This window comes from Numenius arquata, chromosome 6, assembly GCF_964106895.1.
Source record: "Numenius arquata chromosome 6, bNumArq3.hap1.1, whole genome shotgun sequence".
Taxonomy (NCBI): Eukaryota; Metazoa; Chordata; class Aves; order Charadriiformes; family Scolopacidae; genus Numenius; species Numenius arquata.
The window spans coordinates 13,195,493-13,220,161 of record NC_133581.1 but is presented as its reverse complement, the minus strand read 5'-3'; the positions used below and the strand labels follow the sequence as shown (position 1 = coordinate 13,220,161).

At 37.1% G+C, this 24,669-nt stretch overlaps 1 protein-coding gene across 1 annotated transcript in view; it reads left to right on the top strand.

The window, feature by feature from the left end:
- Positions 1-4,833: 4,833 nt before the first annotated feature.
- The window catches only part of PPP6R3 (protein phosphatase 6 regulatory subunit 3), a 38,630-nt gene continuing 18,794 nt past the window's right edge, over positions 4,834-24,669 (top strand). The window contains exons 1-13 of the mRNA XM_074149473.1: positions 4,834-4,845; positions 7,091-7,323; positions 8,736-8,922; positions 9,813-9,950; positions 10,465-10,530; positions 10,828-10,940; positions 11,129-11,242; positions 11,952-12,081; positions 13,911-14,063; positions 16,488-16,637; positions 17,154-17,218; positions 19,792-19,907; positions 20,274-20,359. Of these exons, the coding sequence (XP_074005574.1) occupies positions 4,834-4,845; positions 7,091-7,323; positions 8,736-8,922; positions 9,813-9,950; positions 10,465-10,530; positions 10,828-10,940; positions 11,129-11,242; positions 11,952-12,081; positions 13,911-14,063; positions 16,488-16,637; positions 17,154-17,218; positions 19,792-19,907; positions 20,274-20,359 (1,563 nt within the window). The remainder of the gene's footprint in view (positions 4,846-7,090; positions 7,324-8,735; positions 8,923-9,812; positions 9,951-10,464; positions 10,531-10,827; positions 10,941-11,128; positions 11,243-11,951; positions 12,082-13,910; positions 14,064-16,487; positions 16,638-17,153; positions 17,219-19,791; positions 19,908-20,273; positions 20,360-24,669) is intronic.

Below are 24,669 nucleotides of genomic sequence, written 5' to 3'. Positions count from 1 at the left end.
TCTTCATCTTCAACCACCCATTGCCATTGGGCAGCCTTCTTATCCTCAGACTGAAGAAACCTTACCTCCAGGTCCCAGGGACCTTGGTGGCCCTGTGAGGGATGACTCCTGTTGCCCCAGTGCAGCAGCCGGGTGAAAGCTAGGTTGTCTCATCCCCTTTTCTTGGGGATCAGGGCAGAGGAGATGGCACCCCATCAGGAGATGGGAAAGAGAAGGGCTCACACCACTTGTGGCAATCAACAAAATAATTGTTAATGATGGGAGATGGAACAGGTGGTCCTGCAGAAAAGTCAGGTGCGGAGGCTGAGACTCCTGGCTAATACTAGATGGGGAGGCTGGACCAACGGTAGGGCACTAGCAAGATCTTCCTGTGATGCTGGTGATGGTGTCACGGAGGGGGAGCCCTGGCATGGTGTAGTGGTGCTAAGGGAGCCGTGCTAGAGGTGGATCCACTTCACTGGTTCTTCTTGATCTTCGGGTGGCCATCGCTACCATGTGGCTGATGGTGCCCCTCCTCTGACGCTGCCTCCTCTTCTGTGTCTCCTGCAACCACCCATCTGCCTTCCCACCCAAAAGTGGTCAACCACTTGCCTTGCTCTTGTGGGACCTCTTTGTTCCAATCATCCTTGGAATCCAAGGGCCTCAAAGCTCAGCAAATTGAGCCAGCTGCCAGGTTCCCTGTATTTATAGGGCACAGAGCAAAAGGCAGTGAGGTGGCTCATGACATCAGGAGGACCACTGTCAAGGCAATGTGTGTGGCCTTACATGGCTCTCTAGGAGTTGGGGGGGCTGTGGCCTGAAAAATGCCCTCATGTGGGAGAAAGAGGAGGGCTGGGGGGGCTGAGGTCCCCTTTCCTGGACATTGTTCCCCTGTGCCATTCTGCTGCCCCTTGGGGACAGGGACTACCCTTCACCTCCCCTTGTATGCCTGGGCTCCAGCCTCATCCTGTGCTTGGGGTCCCCTGGACAAGATGGTGGCAACAGTGTTGCAGGAAGGCCAGGACTCTTTGGTGACCTCCCCCACTGACCAGGTTCCCCAGAAGTAGAGGAGTCCCATGTGGCTGAGAGTGGGCAAAGCATTAGACATCCCACAGGGAAGGGAGGTGCAGCCAGCCTGCCCAGGGTCTCCCAGCACTCCATAAAAGAATTGTTGATTGGTTTTGTTTTCCTTTTAGTATCTTTTCTAGTTTGCTATGTCCTTTTGCAAATAGGAGGACTAGAACTGTGCACAGAATTTGAAATACGGGTGCAAAATATATTGAATTGTTGAAGTAAAGGTGTTTGTATTTTGTGTTCTATTTAATTCCAAATCGTCTATTGGCTCCCCTCTCCACAAAGTTTCTTTGAAACTTCACTAGCATATAATCATTACATTCTAATTGTTAGTTTAAGTAATGGAGTAATTCTCAAAAATGAATTTCCACTAGGGCTCACATTTGTGGCCTGGACAGGCTCTTCTGACACTGAAGAGACTGCTACATCTTACTTTATGTTCACATGAGATTTATATTCTGTCAAATTGATCCTACATTTTGTTTAAGGAACATAGAAACAGTACCATGAAAAATCTCCTGTATTACTCTTTTGGTTTTTTGTTGTTGTTTTCTTTTTTATTTGTGATTGCTGGATGTAATGGAATATAGTTAAATCTAGGGACTTGGAACAGTACCTTATGTCTTTCTAGCTAATAACACTCGCAACAAACCTCACTGCTTTAATTGAAAATAAATTTATTCTCAAATAGGTTATTGGGTAAGTATGGTCTCTCTTGTATTATTTGAGTTATTTAGAAATGAAGCTAAGGAATAGTTAAGAGCAGAGTTCTTACACTGTTTAAAAATCATGTTATTTTAATGGGATAGAAGATAATTCCTTATTTTCTCCCTGAGCTCTCAGTGCAGAAGCAGGAATGTAAGTGTTGCTGTATATGAGAGATTTTCTTGCATTTATCAAGTGGAAAAGTGGTGAATTTAGTTATGGCATAACTGTATTGCTATAAATTACCATTACTTTATGGAAAAGAACTGTTTTGGTCTAGATATTCAAGCTAGAATGCAGATGTCTTAGTTTTTCATATTTTGTTCAGGTTGCCCTTGATTCCAGACTAAATGCATAAGTGCTTAATTTTCCCATTCTTGGGATGGTCTTGGGATGTTTAATGCCTTGAGGAATTGTGCCCTAGCTGCAAAGGACAGGCAGTCGTAGACAGTAGGTTCACAATGAGTGATGCTCTGGCTGAGCGAAATAGGCAGTTTAAGAAGTAGCCACTAGAGTGTCTTTTCTGTCAGTTTGTGTGACTGGTAGTTCTGCTCTAAATTTTTTTTCAAACATGCACTTGTGCTTAGCTTTGTTTTGAACAGATGGTCCATTTCCAGTGTCAAAATAAGCACTTTATAAATGCTAGTAAGATGTCTAATTACTGTTCATTGTTTGGAGAAAGGAGAGAAAAAAAGAAAACATAACTGGGAATTAATTAATTATACCTAGGGACTAAGTGGTTGAGGTTATGTGAAGCTAGTAGAAGAGCATGCTTAGTCTTTTAAAGAAGTCAATGCATTTAAAGGTCTTTAAAATGTTGGTAAATTCTCTTTTAATTATAAAAGCATAGGAATGTCTTCATTATTGCTTTGTCCTTCCCCAAACCTACCTGTCTATTTGGTTTTTAGAAGGCAATGGATTGTTTACTTTGGAAATGGCTTTTATCACTAAGAAATATAAGACCTTCTTGAAAGCCTGTGGTGGTACCAAGGGCTTCTTTGGTGGTTGCTCTCTTTGCATCCAACAGCTCAGTTTTCTTTTGCTAGTTGCTACACAAGAATTTTAAAAACATGTTTTACTGAAGTAGGCTACATTATTTAGGATGTGTTTCAATCATGGAAAAGTTTGTTGGTGCAAAAGTAACTGATTTACTTTTTTTCATGTGTGCACTTGAACCCGGTAGTAAGAAAATAATGATGGTATATAAAGAAAATTGACAGTTACGTTGTGAGTTTACTTTCATGTAATGCAGTCCTTGTTACAACTCTCTATGTAGTGTTTCTCAGGCTTTCATGTATTACAGAACCTTCAGCTTGATACTGATACACTTTTTTTTTTTTTAAAAAAAAGACTTTATCTTGTTTGAAAAAATGAAAATGGGTATTGCTGTAAAATCTGCAAAGTTCATACCAGAAGCTCTGTGTACATGCTTTTAGCATCCAGTTGTCAGGTAAAACAACCTTCAGCTGGCTAGCTGAGGTCCTTTTAGTTTGCTTTCTGCACTTGTCTAGATCTCCATGTCTGCCTGTAGCTACTAATACTCAGATGTTAGGTAGAAGTACGAGGTAATCAAGTTGGAAGTAACTCCTTGCAAAGTATGTTTGACTAAAGTATGATGCTTAAAGGTTTAAATGAGCAGCTTTAATATTTTTCTTGTTTATTGAAGGGACTTCTGGGTGCTTTAAAGTAACAAGTCTGTTTTGTAAAAGGTTCAATATAAGAGACATTGTCCAAAATTAAACTATATGCTTGTCTGACTGGAATTCATGTCTTCGTCCTGTAGCTTGGAAACAGGAATGCATGTATTCAGGGAAGGTGTTTCACAGCTACATTAATTGGAAGCTAGAGAGAAACTTACTGATACAGTTGTTACCAACTTTTTTTGATGGAGATTCCAATTAAGCACTTGGCCTCTAGAGAGAACCACATACTAGTTACTGTTAAACAAGACAGAGTGTAGTTTCTTCAGCTGTAGTATGCAGAAGACTTCAATTCTTTTTCTGGTCTGAAAGGATCACTTCTAAGCTTTATTTCTTCACTTCAGCAAACAATTCAAGTGAAAATTTCAGTTACCTGTATCTCGGAGCAGTTGATGGATTTTCTTCATTTTGGTAAACTGCATTTTTCTTTCAGATTTAAGTCAGGTGTTTACTTCATGGAGTGTTATGTCAGCATTCATTTAGAGAAGAATCTGTTAACAATATTAACTAAGAAAACAAAGCGATGTTTTTCTGAATGCTAGGCGTTCCTTAGGATCTTGAATTGTCATAACTTGTATATCAGCGAGTTGAGGTAAGCTTTCAGAAGTACTGTTTACATGAATTGAAAGTCTGTTAGTCTTGCTTGCTGGGAACTTTCAGAGATTATGGAAAGCTAACTCAAGTTACAAAAGACAGTAAAATATCTGCAGCAGCTTTAGCGTCTTTTAACACAGTTTTTTTTCCCCACATCTCAGTGTTTTTAGTATTATCCTGGATTATTTTCCTTCTTGTAGTATCTAATCTTGAGCATGTCTCATTTGGCAGTCTTTTGCATCTTTCATTGAAACCAAATGTTGTGATTTTTCTGTTCATACTGGCAATGGAGTTGAACACTGGGAGTAACACAACCCAACTGACCTGTGGAATTTGTCATAAATTTGCAGATAGTGAAATTTTGGGCGGAGCACTCCTGATTTGTGGACATAAGGCCTAATTCTGACTCTGTTAATGGGACAGAAATTTGAAAAAGCATGAAGGTAATTCAAAATTTCAGAATTGGTAGGTTTTGGGAGGGCAAACAGTAGGCTGTGGGAATAATAACAGTAAGTTTTTGTTTTTAATACTTCCAATCAGAACTATGGTAGGCTGATTTTTAGATTATCACCAGTGATAACACCTAAGAAAATTCTCTTCTCTTCAGGGTTCCTGGACTTCCTCTTTGGCACATTTTATGTTGTTTATTTTTCCTTATTTCAAAGGACCTGGGCTCCTGTTGAAAAGTGATGGAATAATCTCTGGCCGGCACCTGACATGTTGAGGGAGCACACCCTAAAAGAGCTTGCCTGGGAGACAGTTTGTGAAATAACGCAGTAACATGTTTGCAGTAGTATGCCTCTTTTCTTGTTGTTGCTATTTTCCGTTGTTGAATTTCTCTTGAAATAAGTAACTGAGAAATACATTGAAGCTACTGAAATGAGCTTTAATCACTTCAGAGGGATTTACATCTGGAATTAGCATTGATAGTGGTTACTTGCAAAGATGCTACTTTCACTAACTGGGGCAAAGGGAAGGATTTAATCTACTTCCTGAAGGCTTAAAAAAAACCCAAACAAAAAATATCCTGTGACTTCAATGCACTAGTTTCACTTGCTTACAGTAAGTCTTTGTGCAGCCTGAGTACCCACACATTTTTAAGAACAACTTTGTATACAATTTGATTTAAGCTAATTTGTGAGATCAGGTGTTTTGAACCCTGCTTTGTAAATTTACTAATACTTCTAGTAGAAAAGCATTTTTTTCTGTTTTTTAACCACTTAATCCTTGCATGGGGTCTCAGATGATTATAAGTGCCGATGCTGCAATTGAAATTCTGTACCTTTTCCTGATAGTGTTGTGTTTGAAAATAGGGGAGTCAACTGCTTCTAGATTACATTGATTTTGTTTATGTATGCTTACAACATTTGACAGAAGGCTGAGCAAAGTAAGGTTGTATTAATTGATTAGTGTGTAATGGTTAAAGTAACAATGAAAACCCTAAAAGCAATTAAAACTTCCCTGTAGTGAGTATACCAGGCTTTTCAATATTTAGGACAAATATTGGAAGTCTTGCTAATAAAGTGAGTCATAAGGGTTTTGATGGATCCTTGGACTTGTGTCTGTTTTCTAAACTGCTGAAGTACTAAATTTGATACTTCACTGTTCTAAGTAGTTGTAGTGTGCATACTGAATCCAGTTTAACTTGGAAATAAATGCTTATAGCTGTCTATCTCTTAGCTTGCATAATAATGTGATATTTCTATTTTAGTTTTTGTAGGTTTTTATAGGAGTGTATGATGACAAAGGCATATTTGATTATTGTCTTGAATGTCTTTAAGCTTGCTCCTGCATATAACCTGCAGCTTACAGAAGTGTTCTTGCTAAAATAGTACTATTCACCTACGTTCTCTGGTAACTACGTGTCCTCGTAGCTGGTATCACTAATGCCCAGCAGTAATTAACATATTGAATCAGTCCTTCACACTTGGAAGGCAGTTATTAAAGGAGTGTTTCTTTCCTTATTTAAATGAGTACTGCTCAAAACCATGCTGCTTCCAACTGTAAGGAAAGAAAACTTTTTCTTACTGTTCTCTAATATCTGTATTATCTCTTTCAATCCACTTGAACTGTGCTGATACTGACCAGCTGATACTGTGTCAGAGGTTAAATGTCATGTAAAAGCCCTGGTTTGGAGAGGGGGTAATGGACTGAATGGTTATATTGAACTTAATGAGAGCTGAAAGCAGGAGTTAATTGCATCTATCATACTTTGAAATATTTTTTTCTGATAGCACAGTTGTCTCAGTAGCAACTGCTTGCAAGGTGTTGTAGAGCAACAGAATTAACATGGAGGTGCCAAAACATTTTATAAGGAAAGGTTAAGTTGCTCATCCCTATATGCTTCTGTTATGGCCTTTTACAGTGTTTCAGTGGTTGGGGCCACTGCGCTTTCACATGTTTGCATAAGATATTTTATTGTCCCTTATTCTTCCTCCTGTGCCAAGTTTGTGGAGGGAGGTACAGCGAGAGAGTAGATCCTGTGTTGAAATTAGCTCCAGCACTGTGTGCTGCCTGTAAGATACAGTTATTAGAATTTATCCACCTTTATAGATGTTTTCTTCAATGGCAGGGGTGATGCTCTAGTGCATTTGTACAGTGCCCATTTTATCTTCTCCCAGCTCTAGTAATTGCTGAGCAAGTTGTTTTGAATCTGAGACTTTCTACATAGGTTCAAAACAAAGGTTGGGAAGAGCAAATTCAATAAATTGAAAACCAAAGTTATGCTTTTTTCCTTTAATGCAGATTAGCATGTTCCTTTCATGTAAGTAAAACCCTGGAGCTGCCTAAGTTTATCTTTGGATGTTAGAATATTAACTATTGTTGAAGGTACAAAAATTACTAAAGAGTATTCAGTCATTATTTAATCAAGCCTGGTTTTGTAGCTCTTGATCACCAGCATGTACTGTTTTATTCAAGTTCTAGAAAGTTTCCATGCATGCAGGTACCTTTGGGGTTAGAAGCTATGAAATGCTACTATGAAGTGTTACTATAAATAGATTTCTAACCTTAATGCTCTGTGTATTCTTCTTATCCAGACCAGCATGTTTTGGAAATTTGATCTCCATTCATCATCCCACATAGATACGCTTCTGGAAAGAGAAGATGTAACACTGAAGGAATTAATGGATGAAGAGGATGTTCTGCAAGAGTGCAAGGCTCAGAATCGCAAACTTATAGAGTTTCTGCTGAAGTTAGAATGTTTGGAAGACTTAGTTTCATTTATTATCGAAGAGCCACCTCAAGACATGGATGAAAAAATTCGATATAAGTAGGAAAACTTTTGGGGATGGGGGAGACTTGGGAAGGTGGAAAGAGGGGTAACTTAATCCCACTAATTTGATAGTGTGTTTTGAATCCCTGCATAATGATGTGTAGTACAATGCTGGTACCTTTAGAGTAAATTTGTTTTCAGTGGGCTTTGTAGAACTTTTAAATAAATTGTTCTAATACTTGCATATTTTTCAAATGGAATCCTCTTATCCACAAATGCTTCCAAAACTAATTGCTGTCCAAAGAGACTTAAAAAAAAAAAAATCAGAACTTACATGAAGAACCTTGTAGCTGTGATTATTAAGAAAATAGTTGAATGAAACCTCTTATTTGGGTAGTATAATTAAGTGCTTAGCTTTGTTTTATTGATGATTGGTAAGATGTTTTGAAGATGCTTTTTAGAGGGTCTGTAGCACTCCTTGGAAGAATGTACTTAATGTCTAATTGCTGGTATTTTCCTTTGCAGAGCTAGAAATGTAAGGATTGGGTATAGCTATGACATGAGCTAGTTTGCTGAGAAGGTTCAAACTCAAAAGTCAACCCGGCAATTCATATAAAAGCACTTTTACTATTTTTTGCCTATTTTAGAGTTGTCTATACAGAAAGCTGTTTTTTTTTTTCTTAAAGTAGCATTTAAAAAAAAAAAGTGAAATGAGTTACGCTCTTCATTGCAGCACTTCACTGTTTCTGGTAAACCAAGCCTCTGCTAAATATTTCTAGTAGAGTTTGAAATTGAAGCGTCTTTCGTGTAGAAACCTTAAGCTGCTGATGCTGTCAAAATTACTTTTAGTGTGAGTGGGTAATAGTGCTGCCAAACGCAGGAAACTGCTGGTATTGATGGCTTAGTTTTGTCTTAGTTTAATTAGTGTTCTGAACTGTACTTTGTCAGACTTTGAATAGTTTACTGAGTTAAAATATGTATATATATAAAAAAAAAAAACCCTGAAGCTATTCCTTTTGACCTTTTTAATATAATCCCTCTTACTAGAAAGGGTCAAACACTCTTTAGTCTGCTTAACTTCTTGGTAACTAACTTTTTTCCCTTCAAAAAAAAAAAGTGGCTTCTGAAATGAGAGATGTGTACTTGAACAGATGGATTTAGCAGTAGAACAGGTGGATTTAATAATAGATCTTAAAATAAAAGCTTGCCCTTTCCTTTCCCCACTTCCCTAGTGTTGTCCTGTTGTTACTGGAGAACCAAGTTGTTCGTTTCTTGAATAAAAGAACAGTTTCTAGGCTGAACATGCAGTAATGTTACTTTACAGTAGTTTGCTGCTTTAATTGGTGCAGACCAACCCTGCTTGAAAACTTTGGTCAAAAGCCTTACCAGGTTCTGAATTCAGAGCTGAAAGTGTGAGATTTGAAGCATGAGGGATGGATAATTCTTTTTTTTTTTTTCTTTTTCCCCAGATACCCAAACATATCATGTGAGCTGCTCACATCAGATGTCTCACAGATCAATGATAGGCTGGGAGAAGAAGAATCCTTACTTATGAAACTGTACAGCTTCCTCTTAAATGAATCTCCTCTAAACCCTCTACTGGCCAGTTTCTTCAGCAAGGTGCTAAGTATTCTTATAAGCAGAAAACCAGAACAGGTAAATACTTACAAGATTTCCAGTTTAAAACTAGTTGATGTAATAAAGTTGTAGTGCTCTGCAATGCTGCTTTAAGACTACAAATTTGAGGGATAGCAGCCTTGTCAAAAAAGAGCATTCGCCTTCCATACTAGCTGAAGACACTAACTTTTTTTATGATATACACAGGATTAAAGAAATATTTCTGGATGAGTAAGATATACTTGATTCAGATTTGCCTGAGCTGTTTGTGCAATCAGTGTGAGTGTGCTTGCCTCAGTATTTTATATGGTGATATTTGCATTAATTGCTGTTAGAGGTGAAGGTAAGTGAATCAGTGGGAGTGAGTCTGATTTGGTGTGAGGCATTGTTATAGAAGGAAGTGAGAGACATTTGGAGTACTTGTTCGGAAATGTCGTTGTGCTGTGTGTTCATGTGCCCTGATACGGCAAACAGCTATAATGAATGGCTCTTGTACCTGGGCACGCTAAGTTTGTGACTCTGTTCTGTATCTTTAATTTACCAAGCTCTGTATTTGCTTGTATTGTGTTAAGGTTTTGCTGTGTTGAGCTTTACTCACTAAGCAGGGATGGGAGTAGTTCATACCAAAAAGAAAGGCTGACTGTGCATTGGATTATAAGTAGTTTATGGTCAGCAAGTTGGGCTTGAGAGGAGGCCCAAGACACACTGCACATAGTATGCAGCTGTCCTGTGCCACTTTTGCTACTTTATAGGTGTGTATTATTTTTTTATCTTGCCTTGTACTGTAAGCTTTAGGTGGCAAAAGTGTTTAAGAAGTTCTCATTTATTTTCTCCATTTGGTAGGAGAAAGAAACTAAAACTAGTTGGTGTAATTTACCATGTGAAATTATAGATAAGCAAATGTAAGCTTACTTCTTTTTAATTTCTAGATTGTCGATTTTTTAAAGAGGAAACATGACTTTGTGGACCTCATTATTAAGCACATAGGGACCTCTGCTATCATGGACTTGTTGCTCAGGCTACTGACTTGCATAGAACCTCCACAGCCCCGGCAAGAAGTACTAAATGTAAGGAAAATGTCTCAAAGGATTTTTGTCTGACATGTGAACTGTAAGATGGCTTAAGTTCTGCTACTTTTGCTAAGTTTATTTGTTAAATGTGCTGAAATTAGATGGGCGGAGGTCTTTTTGGTGTGGTTTGGTTTTTTTTTTGGAGCTGACAGTACTTTGCCAGTGGACCCACAGTGCTGGTGTGGACAACTTAGAACCTGAGTTCCGAGTTCTTGTCTTTAATATCTAACTTACAGATGCAGTTTTAAAAGGATTTTGGACCTTACCAAATGGTTTTTTTGGCACCAGAAAGTTTATTTTAAAATTATACTTAATTTCTTTTTTAGAATTGCTCAGAAACACGAATTTTGCTTTTTTCCATTTTTCTGAAGTTTGTTAGTCCTTGTTTAAAAATATCAACAGTATGACTCACGGCAGTTGTCAGACAGCTTCTTTTAATTTGTTAATTTTAATTCATTTAATTCATTCACTTGAATAACATTCTTACTAACACCCACAAACGCTTTTACAGTGGCTAAATGAGGAGAGAATTATCCAACGGCTTGTGGAAATTGTACATCCATCTCAAGATGAAGATGTAAGTATCGGTCTGACACTCTTCCGGGTCCATCTATTCAGCAAGTTGCTGTACAATCTAGTCTTAGAACTTCTAGTTTTATTGTTTTCTGTTTGTGTTTTTCAGTAAGCTCATTTCAGTATTTAAGTGTGTTTGTTTCCCCTTCCCCCTTCTTCCCCACTTCAGGCTTTTGCCTGAATGTGTTTTGGGCAGGAGAGACTCTTGTCCAAGTTGAAATTTTGAACTTTTTTTAATTGAAGAATTACAGCTCAGCATGTTATTACTCTTACAGTGAAAAGCTATGTTTTTCTATTCCAGAGGCATTCAAATGCATCACAGTCACTCTGTGAAATTATTCGTCTAAGCAGAGATCAGATGTTACAAGTACAGAACAGTTCAGAACCTGATCCACTGCTTGCAAGTCTAGAGAAGTAAGTTGGTTTGCTGAATTTCTGATTTTATTTTCGGTTCATAAAAAAACCCATAGTTTTTAACTTTTGACATTGAAAACCTTACTATTATCCCTTTATTAATTTCACATGGGTGAGTGGTAGCTACTTCTGTTAAAAGTTGTATCCTGAAGTAGTAGCATATCTGATGCCAATGCTTTTCTTTCTAGACAAGAAATCATAGAGCAGCTGCTGTCTAATATTTTTCATAAAGAAAAAAATGAATCTGCAATAGTCAGTGCAATCCAAATACTATTGACCTTACTTGAGACAAGACGACAGACGTAAGTATTCTTTCACTTAAATTATGTCTGACAACTTAACTAAACTACTGTTCAGCAGTAACAAGTGTCTTCCATATACTTACGACTGAACCATATTTGTTGCCTGTTGTAGTCGAAGGAGTAAAAGAACAAAACAAGTGATTGTGGTTGGCATTACTGCACTTTGACCAAACGATTTTGGTCTTTCTGCATTTTTTTTTTCTAGAAGGTAGTTTAAGTGCCACTTGACAGATTAGACTAATTACATTTCATCAATTAGTTTCTGAATACGAGGAATAGCGCAAATAGTGCAGTGACTGGGTATTGACTTCTTTTTACAAAGTTACTTGGAATTTTATTAGAGCTTCACTTTGTGAAACCGCTGAACAGATCTCTGTGGTACATTCAGTTTATGTTGCTCAGGATAGATGAATGATGCTCTTTATCTGGCTCAAAAGAGGAAATAGAACAGCTATAATGTTTAATCCCCAAACCATATTGGAGATTTCAGGCACAATAAACCTAAAAATACTAGGGCTAGTGTTTGGGGAAAAATCCTGTTCAACCATTACTTCACACATAATTTATATTTGTAACCTTATGTTTTTACTTGCCCTCTTCATTCGTTTCATGTGCCGTCAGAACTGTGACACTGTCAAAATCATACCTTAAAGATGTTTTAGAACTAGTTTTGATATTAATTATCAGGTTTTGCTTCTGTGTGTTTTAGATTTGAAGGCCATATAGAGATCTGTCCTCCAGGCATGAGCAATTCAACATATTCAGTCAACAAAAGTGTTTTAGAAGCCATAAAAGCACGACTTTCATCCTTCCATGAACTCTTACTTGAGCCTCCAAAAGTAAGTGAAACCTTGTGTTATCAAATTAATTGAAACAAGGCTGTCATTGTGTGACTGTGTTTTAGGCAGGTTATAATAACAAAAAAAAAAACCAGTTTGACAACTTTCGTACTAGTGCCCAGCCTCCTTTGCAGCCTGTTGTGAGCTTTGCTGTTCATTATTGTTGCTTCTGAGCCAATGTGTTGTGCTAATTGACATTCTTTTCCAGCTTAAACTTTGTTTAATTGGCAGAATAGCCTTGAAGCAATTGCTTCTTTCTGAAAGCAATGAAAAGAGATTTGCTATATATTCTTAGGGTAGGTCCTGTTTTCTGCTTGGAAATCCTGTTCTGGATAAGAAACATAAGCTATGGAAGTTTCAGTTGTTTGGCCCACGAGGCCTGCACAATTCCTCTAGACTTGCCCAGGACCCAAGTAGACCAGCTCCACGGCATGCACCCTGCACTCTAGGCACGTTAAATTCTTCAGGCTTTTTAACTGATATAAGCAGCTTACCTATGTCACACTGTTGCAAAAGATAAATACAAGACTTATAAATACAGGGTTTACCCACGATCCATGTATGTTTTTCCACTCAAATTTTCACTGGCAGAATTTCAGCTGGGCCACTGCACCCTGAACTGGGTGCCACAGTCCATAAGAGGACCTGTGGGCCAAAGTGAAATAAAGACCTAAAGTGTATAAAATACTGGACGGGAAAGTCAAGGTAGTGTTAAAGTTTATTTTAGCCTGGAGAAGATCAGACCTCCAAGATTTTCAAATGCTGAAGAGGTAATAAAATGCAGAGAAACTCTTTTCTTTATTGCAATAACACAACCAGTATGCAGGTCAATATTACAGTAAAAGCAGGGTCACATAAGATACTTAAGTATTTTCTGATGGTCGATCATACTTAGCATTTGAAAAAAGTAATCTAGTGAAGTTAATGAACCTGTTGTTCATTTTGAGCACTAGTTAAATAAGCATCCTTAGACTTTTGCCTTACATAAGGACTGGACTAAATGAACTAGCAGGATATCCATCTTTTTTCTGATGCATCGGTGGTGCTGGTCAAGCAAAAATGACATCCAGTGTTACAAAAGGCAGTAGTGTGTTTGTGCATTAAGATAGGAAGATGTTTTTATTATGAATTCCCCTTTTTGTAGCATATTTGCTGCTAGATTATTATTTTTTTTAGCTACTGTAAGAGCTAATACCAGACTTAGTTATGTGACAACAGTTCTGGTTTGTTAACCAGCTAAAGTTTTATGAAGGTTATGATTTGTAATACAAGGACTCATTAATGCACGAAAAGAGATTCTTGCTGTCTTGGAAGTAACTCTTTGAAAGATTACAGATGGAGCTTGTTTAATGTATAACATTAGAATAAGGCAACAGAGTAGCTTGTTGCTTAATGAAATGGGTTCCAAGTATACAAGCTAGGGTTGTTGAGGCATTAGAGACTGTCCACCTAGCTATTTTGTGTATGTTGCAGCAGGATAGACAGTAGCTGTACACAGATTAACCAGTGAGAAGTATTTCCTAGGAAGTATCTCTTAATTCCTTTGAAGGTTAGGTAAAATGCATCTACTTTGAGATCCTGTTTGTAGTTAACAATCAATTTTTACAGTGTCGTTGGTTTCATGTAGCTGTGTTAGTGCTTTCTGTCTATGGAGTTAAAATAAGCTATAGTGTTCAGAACTAAAAATTGGTTTTTTGCAGTGTGAAGGTAAGACTGTTGCTCAAGGACTGTGTATATTTAAGTGCTACTGTCATCGTGCATAGTAATGATGAGCTGTTGTTTAAAGATATTTTAATGGATTTCATGTATGTACCTTATTCATTTTACAGAAAAGTGTCATGAAGACAACCTGGGGTGTATTGGATCCACCTGTGGGAAATACACGTTTGAATGTGATTAGATTAATATCTAGCCTTTTACAGACAAATACAAGCAGTGTGAATCAGGAGCTTATAGAGCTTAACAGCATAGGAGTAATACTGGTGAGAACTTCATGCTGCCTTCTTTATTTTTGTGGATTGCTATTAAGATCTTGTTTGTCTTTTTTCTGTCAGTGAAGATAATTTGTAGTATATTTTCCAGCCTAACTTTTCAGCCTGTTAGTGTTGGTTTTGTTGCACTGTTGAAGAACTTCTAATACTGGATTTTACTGTGAAATTCATCTGTCTGAAGCCAGTGTTTTCCTCTGATCACTTGAGTGGTTCTTACTTTCGACATCTTCGTAAGTATATGAAGTGGTCTTGTGGTTTAACTCCAGCTGGCAGCTAGAACCACGCAGCTGCCTGCTCACTTCCTTGCTCCCCAGTGGGATGGGGAGAAGAATCAGAAGAATAAGGAATAATTGTGGGTCGAGATAAAGACAGTTTAATAAAAAAAGCAAAAGCCGTGCACGTGAAGCAAAACAAGGAATTCATTCTCTACTTCCAATGGGCAGGCAGGTGTTCAGCCAACTCCAAGAAAACAGGGCTTCATCATGTGTAATGGTTACTTGGGAAGACAAAATGCCATAACTTCGAATTTCCCTCCCTCCCTTCTTCCCCCAGCTTTATATAGAGTGTGACATCATATGGTAAGGAGCATTCCTTTGGTCAGTTGGGGTCAGCTGTCCCACCTGTGTCTCCTCCCAACTTTTTGTGCACGCCTAGCACATCTGTCTGCAAACCCAAGTTACGCAGAGAAATTGAGATGAAGACATTACAGCTGTAGCTGTATTAATTAGCTGTATGAATCGCTGGTGGGGCAATATGAGGAGCAGAAAATGCCTTGACTGCTTATCAAAAACTAAAAACATTAGTGCATTATCAAGATTATTCTTGTCCTAAACCCAAAACCAGCTGCTAGTAAGAAAATTTAATTCTATCCCAGCCAAAACCATGAAAAGTCATTTTCTGAACAAACTTATTTTTTTCATTTGCATGTTCTCAAGCTTTCAGCCATGTTCAAGGCTTCCATACTATTTTCATTCTTTTCCTAAGTTGTTCCCTCAAACCCTCTTTTCCTGTCTTAATATATGGCACACCAAATGGTATCTCAACACTATCCTATAAAGGGACAGCTATTCTTGGTAGCTGATATGCCTTCAAACCTCTGAAAATAAGATTTGCACAACAAACTTTGAGTCAGTTAACTCAGTGCTTTTGGCTAATGTGGAATCCCTTTTTCCTTCAAGTAATTAATACAGCTATGGTTGTAATGTCCTCATCTCAGTTTCTCTGCATAACTTGGGTTTGCAGACAGATGCTAACTTGTATACAAATAACTAAATTCACCGTAACTAAAGTTTTTCCTAGATGTGTTTTCTAAGGGAATGTACCTGCTATGAACACTTGCATAAGTAGATTATTTTGAAAAACTAACTTTAGTGAGGTTTGAACATGCTTCTCTGTTGCAGGTTTTACATAACAGGCGGGGGGAGAACGTAATTGTAGCCATATAAACTTCTCAGGGCTTTATGCTGTTTACTGAAATAGCATATGCTTTACTGTGCAGACTTGACTGTTAAGAAAAGTAATTGTCTAGTTCCAGTAGCATATCTTTATGGGAGGATGTCATTAGTTTAGGAGGACTGAAGGAAAGTTGGAGATCTTCGGCTGTATTTTAAATGAGACTTGAATTGTCTAATACTGTTCCACTCACTGCATGTACTTCCATAACTAATTTCATTTTACCAGTGACAGCAATCATTTAAGTTTTGCAGTAAGCAGTAGTTTAAAGTAACTGGACATAAAGCTTGAGAAAAGTCTTTCCTGTGTTTGAGAGGAAGAATGTTGAGAACCAGGAGCATGACTAAATGAACACTGCTTATTGTATCTCAGCCTCAGTATTTGTCTTGTGGAAGGCGTTTAGTAATCTTAAACTGCATCTAGATTATCTGAGGTAGCCTTGTGTAATAAAAGAATAAAATTAGTAGATGACTGGTTCAAAATAGGTAGATAGGATTTTGTAAGGAATGTCACTGAAGTGAGGAGCGCATAATAAATGGTATTGTAGATACTAGGAGGTTAAATGAACTCAAAGAAGAGTAATCTGTCAAGGTCATAAGGTCATAAATAACACTTTTGTCTCTGGGACTCTCTGGGCTGTGGCTAGCAGAAAGAATGTAAGTGGTGAGTGTCATTCCTCCCTGTCTTTGTTCTCTGAAAGTGCATTATTGGTTACCCCTGGGATAAATACAGTTGATTTTTTGTTCTGATCCAGTATGATAGTCCTTGTGTTCAGGTAATAGCAAGCACAAGAATTAACTTTTTTGCAGGTCACAAATTTTCTCTTGTGCTGTAATACTTACTGTAAAACTTAAATAACTTCTTCCAGTGTAGTCATTCAAATATCTTGCTGGGGTGACACTATTGGTTATAGTCAATGAAAAGACCTTGGTTTGTCTAAACCTTGTTGAATTTGTTTTTCAGGACATGTTCTTTAAGTATACGTGGAATAACTTTTTGCATACTCAAGTAGAAATCTGTATTGCATTGATTCTTGCAAGTCCTCTTGAAAGCACAGAAAATGGCACAATTACAGATCAGGATTCCACTGGCGACAATCTCTTACTGAAACATGTAAGTTGTGGGGTTTTTGGGACTTTCTTGAATTTTCCTGTCTCCAGGGTATCGTAGCAACTGTTCTTACATAAAATATACCCCAATTTTACTTTATGTATAGAAAGAACAGGAATATTTTTCTGTTTTTCCTTAAAATGTTAGTTCAGGGTGTTAAACCTGAAAGTGGCATAGAGTAGGCTTTTGCTGCCCCAAAGCGAATAGGTGTGCAGAGCTGCAAGTGTTTATTTTCCTTGAAGTTCCTCTTATTTTTAAGAATTAAAGTTGCTACTTCAATAGCTTTATGCTACTACAAGTCAGCAGTTATAGAGAGAAGTAGAATTAATGTAGGTTTAGCTTTTACGTTTCTGGTTGGGATCTGACTGCTGCTTCTGAACTACAAACCCTTTAATGAAAGTATTTCTCCTGAACCTGAAATTAGTTGTCTTGTAAGACTTCAGTATTTGTTAAAATCAGCTGTAAAATGCAAAAAAGTTCCACTTTACTGCTACTAAGCATATTTTGCTTTTTTGATAGCTCTTCCTTAAGTGCCAATTAATAGAACGAATACTTGAAGCATGGGAGATGAATGAAAAGAAACAGTGAGTAATTAGTTTTCTTATTCCTGCAAATGTCTACATAAGACTTGAATTGTGAACTGAATATATGACTGATTCATAACTGATCTTGATGGTTCTAAAAACACTTGTATGTTAATACTTGTATTAAAGCTTTCTCTCATACTATTTTCTGGTAGCGTTCTAATGTTTGTTTTTTTTTTCCCATGACCATTTGACAATACAATAGTTTGTCACTCTTGCCATGTATAAGATATTACTATGCTCTTTAAAGTCTACCCATCTTCAAGTACAGAAAAATAACACCATAAGTTTTGAGGACAGGAAATACTTTTCTCTAGTGAGTGATTGAAAATTATTTATAAACACATCAAAACATATGATGTATTGGGGAACAGCAGACTCCAAAGCAGTAAAAGCCAAGACCTTAGCAATGTAATATCTTCTATAAGTATGTGTTTGTGAAAGGATAGAAGTTTCAAGTAGCTAACATTGTCTAAAACTGTTCATAGCAGGAGAAAAAATGCTCAGCCTTCACCTGAGGTAGTAAAACAGAAAGGCTCTTAAGTTTGGCTTGGGAGGTACTGAACAGTAAATGTTAGTTCTAACTTGTCAAAATACTGAATTAGCTGACTGGGAGATACACCAGGAAACCAGCAACTGTATTTAGACAGTTCTAATCCCCCAAATATCCCTGTTCCTAATTGATGTGAATCAGATAGTTATTATATGGCTAATGTAATTGACCTGAAAATAAGGATGTTGAAGTAGATGAAGAGGATGGTACAAAGAAAGGGAATGTGGTTTAATTTAACCGTGGAAAACGTGCTCTCCCATTTGTATCATATTCTCATGAGGTTATAGAGAACTGCCAACTTTATCAGCAATTAGAGTCTCATAGAAGAGAAGTGTGGAAAGTTATTTCTATAAATCCAACCTAAAGTTATTCTTTGATTGGATAAGAATGTTCTTGATCCAGTGTTTACCATATTTAGTCACGTGTTTGCAACTACTAAAGCAGAAGATATTGTTGTAAACCTCAGATTGTGTTTTTATCCAGAAAGAATTGATTTTTATTTGCTAGAAATGGGAAGACTAAGTAATACACCCCTTTATCCAATTTTGTACAGGTATGACCCCAAATATAAAAGATAAGTCTTTAAGATAAGGTATTTTTAACTTAGTTGCTTCAGGAAATGGATTTTTTTTTTTGATGCTGTTGTGTTCTGTCATTTAATGTTACTGTGAGCAGTTCTAGAATCTTGAGGGTGACTACTTTCTGCTGGTAAAAATCTGACTTGGTAAAAATCTGACTTAGTAAAAAGCTGTTTGATTCACTGGCATTTTCTAACAGAAGATAGAATCATATTCTAGACTTTCTGGCTAGGCAATGACAAGTCAGTCCACTTTGTCAAACACAAGCACTTTTTATGGCATATCCTTTATTAGAAGTGATAACCTTCACCGTCATCACTTGTTGCTTGTTTTGAACGTACTTGTTACTGTGGTCAAAGAAGTAAGGAGTCTCTCAAGTAGTTCCTGTAACAATGTGATACTCTTTCATTCATGATGCCCGGCATTAATGTAACATCATTTCAGTTATCTCATGTGTTAAATGATGGTGGAAAACCAAGTAATGTGGCTTATGTTTGCATAACATAAGCTACTTCCTGAACTTCTATCACTTTACAAAGACTTCAGTCAAGCACATAGGAGGTTTATCTAGCCAATTTAGTGGGTCTTTCTCAAATTTTTTATTTATTTATTTTTCCTGCATTTAAAAAGCACAGAACCTTAAAAAGCTGGTACAGCAAACATGTGGTTAGCTTGCAGCTAAATGCTAAAAATTCAGTCCAAGTTGGAGCTCTCATTTTAGCTTTTGGGTCAGATCTAGAACGGGTCTAGCTGACCATAGCTACTCAAAGAATTACTCTAAAAACTGGTAATTCCTGTTTCTACAAAGCGGTTCATCCTGTCACGTGAAAAAATAGTCTAACTGCCTTGTAATTTTACCTCTGGTATGCACTTAAATGTCATTCCTAAACTTGAGGAAAGCAATGGTCCTAACTGATATTTCAGTTGGTTATTCCTGCTCTGTATGTTAAATGTAACGGAAAGAAACTACAAAACTAGAGCACACTTAAGATTTAAGAATTTTTCTGCTTTTGGTCATCAACTCAAGGCTCTGAGGGAATGTTCAGTGTATTAGGGTTTTGAAAAATGGTCTCAGCAACAGAAGTTTCCTAAAAAAAAAAAGTGGGTCAGTTATTAACTTGGTTTTTTATTTTGTCTTTTCTTTTTACATACACAAACACGAAAGCAGAAATAATCTGTTCAGATACTTTACACTTCCTTCTTGGTAGTTTACATGCTTGTTAAGTCTTCTAAACTGGCTCAGTGTAGTCAAAGCAGTTGGTATCTTAAATTCTTCAGTATTTTTGTGAACCTTTGGTTTTAGAATGAAACTTTTCTGCTTAAGAACCTCTATGCTATTTGTCTTGTGTAACTGCTAGACTCCGGTAGAGTGCTTTATAACAAAATATAGTAGCACAGTTGCCCTGAGTGTGAGGAGTTGAATTCCTTTTTATCTCTTGCAGGGCTGAAGGAGGAAGACGACATGGCTATATGGGTCATCTGACAAGGATAGCAAACTGTATTGTGCATAGTACAGATAAGGGGCCAAACAGTACACTAGTCCAACAGCTCATTAAAGGTAACGTTACTGGTCTTAAGTTTGTCTTCATGGCTTTCATCATCAAGTTTTGAGGAAACAAATCAAATTAAAAGGCAACTGTTGAGTAAAAGAAGAAAATATTGATTAGTTCTGACGCATTCAATTTAAAACCAGCCATCCTTAAGTCTTTTTTTAACAGTATCAAAACTCCCTGAAAAAAAATGCAGAGAACTGCTGACCTGCTTAATTTGGACTTGTTTGCTAGATGAAGTAATCCTTATGGATTTAAGAGGATGTATATATTCTTTGTAGTGTTTCTGGTAGAGCAGAAGAGAACAATTAAAAATTAAGCAATGCTCTGTTGTCAGTAGTATCAAATTGGGTTTTTTCTGTTTCCTGTGCTAGAGCTTCCAGAGGAGGTCAGAGAGCGATGGGAGACTTTCTGCACAAGCTCTTTAGGAGAAACTAACAAGAGGAATACAGTAGACCTGGTAAGCTGTGATGGGTAAGGTATAAAAATTGCTGCTGTTAATTTGGGCCCCAGTTTCAACAAGTACATCTAGTTGCTGAACTATGGAACCGGCAATTTTTTAGTTTACTGTTCAACTAAAGCCGCATCACTAGTATTTTGTATGGGAATCTTGCAATAGCTCAGTTTGTATAGCTCATCCCAGACAATCACCAAGAAGGAAGATTTCTGTGCAGCTTGAAGTTAGTGTCCTTGAAAGGTCCTGTCTGCTTGAAGAGTACAGACTAAAACTGCAGGAGCTGGCAATAATTGCTTTATTTACAGTATGTCAATGAGCCTATGTAAGTTCAATGGGAAAATAGTACCTACATCCCACTGCAGGTGTTATTGACCTTGCTTAAACAATAACTTAGCATACTTTTTGTTGTGCACCTGTCATTTCTTCTGCAGTAGTGATTACACTTTTAGAAAAAAGCTAAACTTGAGTATGAAGAGATTTTGTGCAATCAAGTTAAACATACAGTTTAAGAGTAATCACTTGGAGACTTTAATAAGCAGAGGCTGTTTGCAATGTCAGCAGAACAATTGAATTTTAATATACCTGACATCTCCAGGAATACAGTACTTTGCATGTGGCTTCATTAACTTGTGCTTGTGCTATATTAATTGGGCTATAAGACTGGTAGCCTGTTAAATTTGCTATTTCAACATAATATAGCAACTGGAACGTAATGCTAACATGATGTGTGTGGCAATAGGAAATTAGTCTGAAACTGTGCAACTTGTGGACAGGACCAAATGATGTACAGACGGTATTTTTTCCATGAGTCTGTATGTGCAAAGAAGTTCATAGTGCTTGTAGAGTGACGATATTTTCCTCTTGTTAGAAACTGCTTCTTGATCAAGGCCAAGAGAACAGTCATCTAGAGAGGCAGAGTTTTAAGCTGATTTATGATTAATAACATTGTAATTAGCTTTAGATATGTCATCATTTACTTGGACGTACTTGATGTAACAACAGTAAAACCTCATTTAAAACATATTTCCAAACTCCACAATATTCATTTGAATAGAAATACAAAGCATTAAAACATTCTTGTACTGAAAATGCCATTGGGGAAAACACTGTGTCTTTGAATTTCTAAAGTTACAGGCTTTGTTTCTGCTTGTGTGATGATTTCACATGAACATTGGATTAGTATTTAGTTCAAAAATAAGCAGTAATGGACAGTACAATGTGGTGTAGGAGATACTAAAAGACAGATCTCATAGAAAACTCAGCTGCTTGTTTTACTGAGTCATTTGTAGTGGTTATTGTATGGGTGTATCCTAAAATCACAGCCCCACAGTATTTCTTCCCAGTCATACTGTCCCCTAATATCCATGCTTTTGGTCTGTGCTTTGGTCTCCATAGACCTGTCCTCTGGACATAAACCTGGACAATTTGGTATGTGTGAGTGTTTTACTTTCTTCTGTAAATTGATGGATGCATCCTAGGTTAAAACAACAGATTATCAGAACTGATGTTTGTACCAGGGTTAAAGTGCAGATTTTCAGTGTCTCAAGAGCAAGATCTTGAGCACACCTTTCTTAATTTTCTGTGGATTAGCCGTATATTTACTGCTGGGTAGATGAGTAGGCTTATTTACTTGGTTTAAGGTATTCCTGTCCTGAGCGAGCTGTTGAGCAGAATCCAGTCATGGGTGATACAGTTAAGCACACAGTTCCTAACCTGAATGACAGAACTGTGGTTTACGGTTATACTTGATCTTTTTCAGTCAAATTACTGGATTTACTAAGCTCAGATCTGATCTTTAGGTGTATGCATACTCTTATGATATGAAGTTCATTAAGAATTATGTAAATAAGTTAGCTGTGTGAAGGCTATGGAAATAACAGGTCTTGTGAGTACTTCTAATGCTTCAGTCATTTGGTGCTGATCAAAGAGAGCTCTTCTACTATAACGGAACAGCGTATGTGGTCCTTGAGTCCCATTCATAATGAACTACTTCTGCAGCTATGAGACTATTCTTTTTCAGTTGTTTTACATGAGGAATGTTGATTCTAAATCTATCAATGTTTTAGCCCTTTCATTCTCTTTCTCTCTTTTTAGGCTTTTCTGTTCTTTTTTTTTCTTCTTTTTACATTTTTACATTTTCTAAAACAGTAACCGCAGACTTAGAAGCAAGCATGTAGCAGAACTACCTCATTTTCCCCAAAACACTTTACAGACTTTACAGGGAGTTTATTTTTATTTTTTCACTGATAATTGTCCTTCTGATAGAAGGTAGGCAGTACTTCACTAAGCTTGCTTACCTAACCTTACCTAGTTTAAGATTCAACAAATGTAGAGTAATTATTCTTTGTCTCTTTAGACAAGATGCATTGATGATGCTGGTACAGTGAAAAATGCTATACAATTTGTAGTAATATGTTTGTACAGGAGACTTTGTATGACTTCAGTTGTGTCTCTTTATGGCATCCTTCCAATATTAGTTATGATATTGAATGTTTGTGAGGTATGCTTAAAGACTAGGTGAGGATACCTAGTCTAAGATACCTCCCCTAAGCCTAAAAATAAGGCTACAGGACAAATTGTTCATGATTGCCTTAAAAATCACCATGTAGTTCCTTTCTCTTAAGGGAAATCCTTCTCAGTATTACCAGGAAATGAGGTAAAAAATGCCACACATTAGAACGAGTTATTTGCAAAAAGTACTACTTCTGTGTGTTAGTGTTAGGAAGCGACTGGTCTGAACAATGAGGAGCTTTCTTAAGTAAAGAATTAATTCCTGGAATTTGCATTGGTCATTCTCACTCCTTCCGTGGCGTAATTCTGCCATTTATTTATTAGGGTAGAGTAATGCTAGTTTCTTCTCTCAGGTTTATGCTTCAGCTAGAGCAGCTGTCAGAAAACAAGAGTAGTAAGTCATTTCTTAGGCCTTATGTCCTGTTGATTCTCAAAGGGAGAGTCTGGGGGAGAAGACACTGTCTAGCTAAATCCTGAGCTTGTTTCTGTTACAGCAGTAAGAGTAGGATTTCTACTGGGGATTAACTCATAGTAGTAACTAAAACTAAATAAACAACTTTTTACTTGGTTTTGGGTGTCTTTTCCTTCAACAAGTTGCAGTTGTAAAAGGAGTAGGTACATTAACTTTTGTCCTCTCAAAATGTGCCTACATGAGGGGGACAGTATCTAAGGCAGCTCAGGTTGTGGTATGGAATGCCACATAATTACCTTGAAATGCAAGAATATTTTCCTAAATATACACTGAGCACTGATGTTCAACGGACTTGGTCTGTCATTTGATATAACAGTTCTTCTCCAGACATAACAAGCCCAGAGATCATTTCATGCATTACTAGTATTTCCCAGGGTTTTAGTGTTGATAGGGAATTTCTGAAGGAAGCTTGACCTAACTTAAAGTCAGGGTACTTCTAGTATTTGCAATGCAGGGCTGAATGGCAGATGTGTGAGAATAAAGCACTCCTAACTATTAAAGTAAGCGTTCCACTAACAGAGGAAAAAGCATAAAAGCACAATACATCTCAGGTAATAACTTTCTACATTTCTCTTGCTGATGTGTCTGGACTGTAGCATTGTCCTGTGATATTTGTGGGAGCATAAAAAGGTGTCTGTCTTGTATGAAGACTTGTATGTGTTTCAGTACTCTTTTTGTATAGAATTGTATTTTCTTCAAAAAATAAAAATCTACGAACCACTTCACTTCGCTTGAGAATCTGTAATGTGGATTTCTAGGAGTGTGTAGAATAATGCAGTATATTATAGTGCAGTATAAATTTTGTCATCTGTAGACTTGCTTTATACTAGTGATCCATTATAGAGTATGTCTTAAGGATCAGCTGATGCTGCTGTTACTTTATAGCTAATTGCTCTCCCTGCTAAGAGTGCTTTTGGAGTGCTGTTCTCATTGAAGATGAGTACTTCCAAGAACATGTTGCTTATAGCAGTGTCACTGAACAGACTATTCCCACTAGTTCTGGCAGATCATCAAAAAAAAAATCTCTTCTTTCAAGGATAATAATGAGAAGAGCAGTTGCTGTGTCAACAACTGTTTCTGCAAGTACACCTTGGTTATGAATTTCTGAAGTTTTAATTCTTTTACCTTTTTACCAGTAAATGCTGCAGATACTGAAGACAGTTTCTCTTGAAATCTTATACTTTATAAATAGGAAAGGAGGAGGATCTCTGTATATGGTCTAGTATTTTGGTGACTACTAATTCACTTGTTCATTATATTTTGTGCAGTACAAAGACAGGATGCAAGTTTTGTATCATTTTGTTTTAGATAACTGTCAGCTGTAGGACTG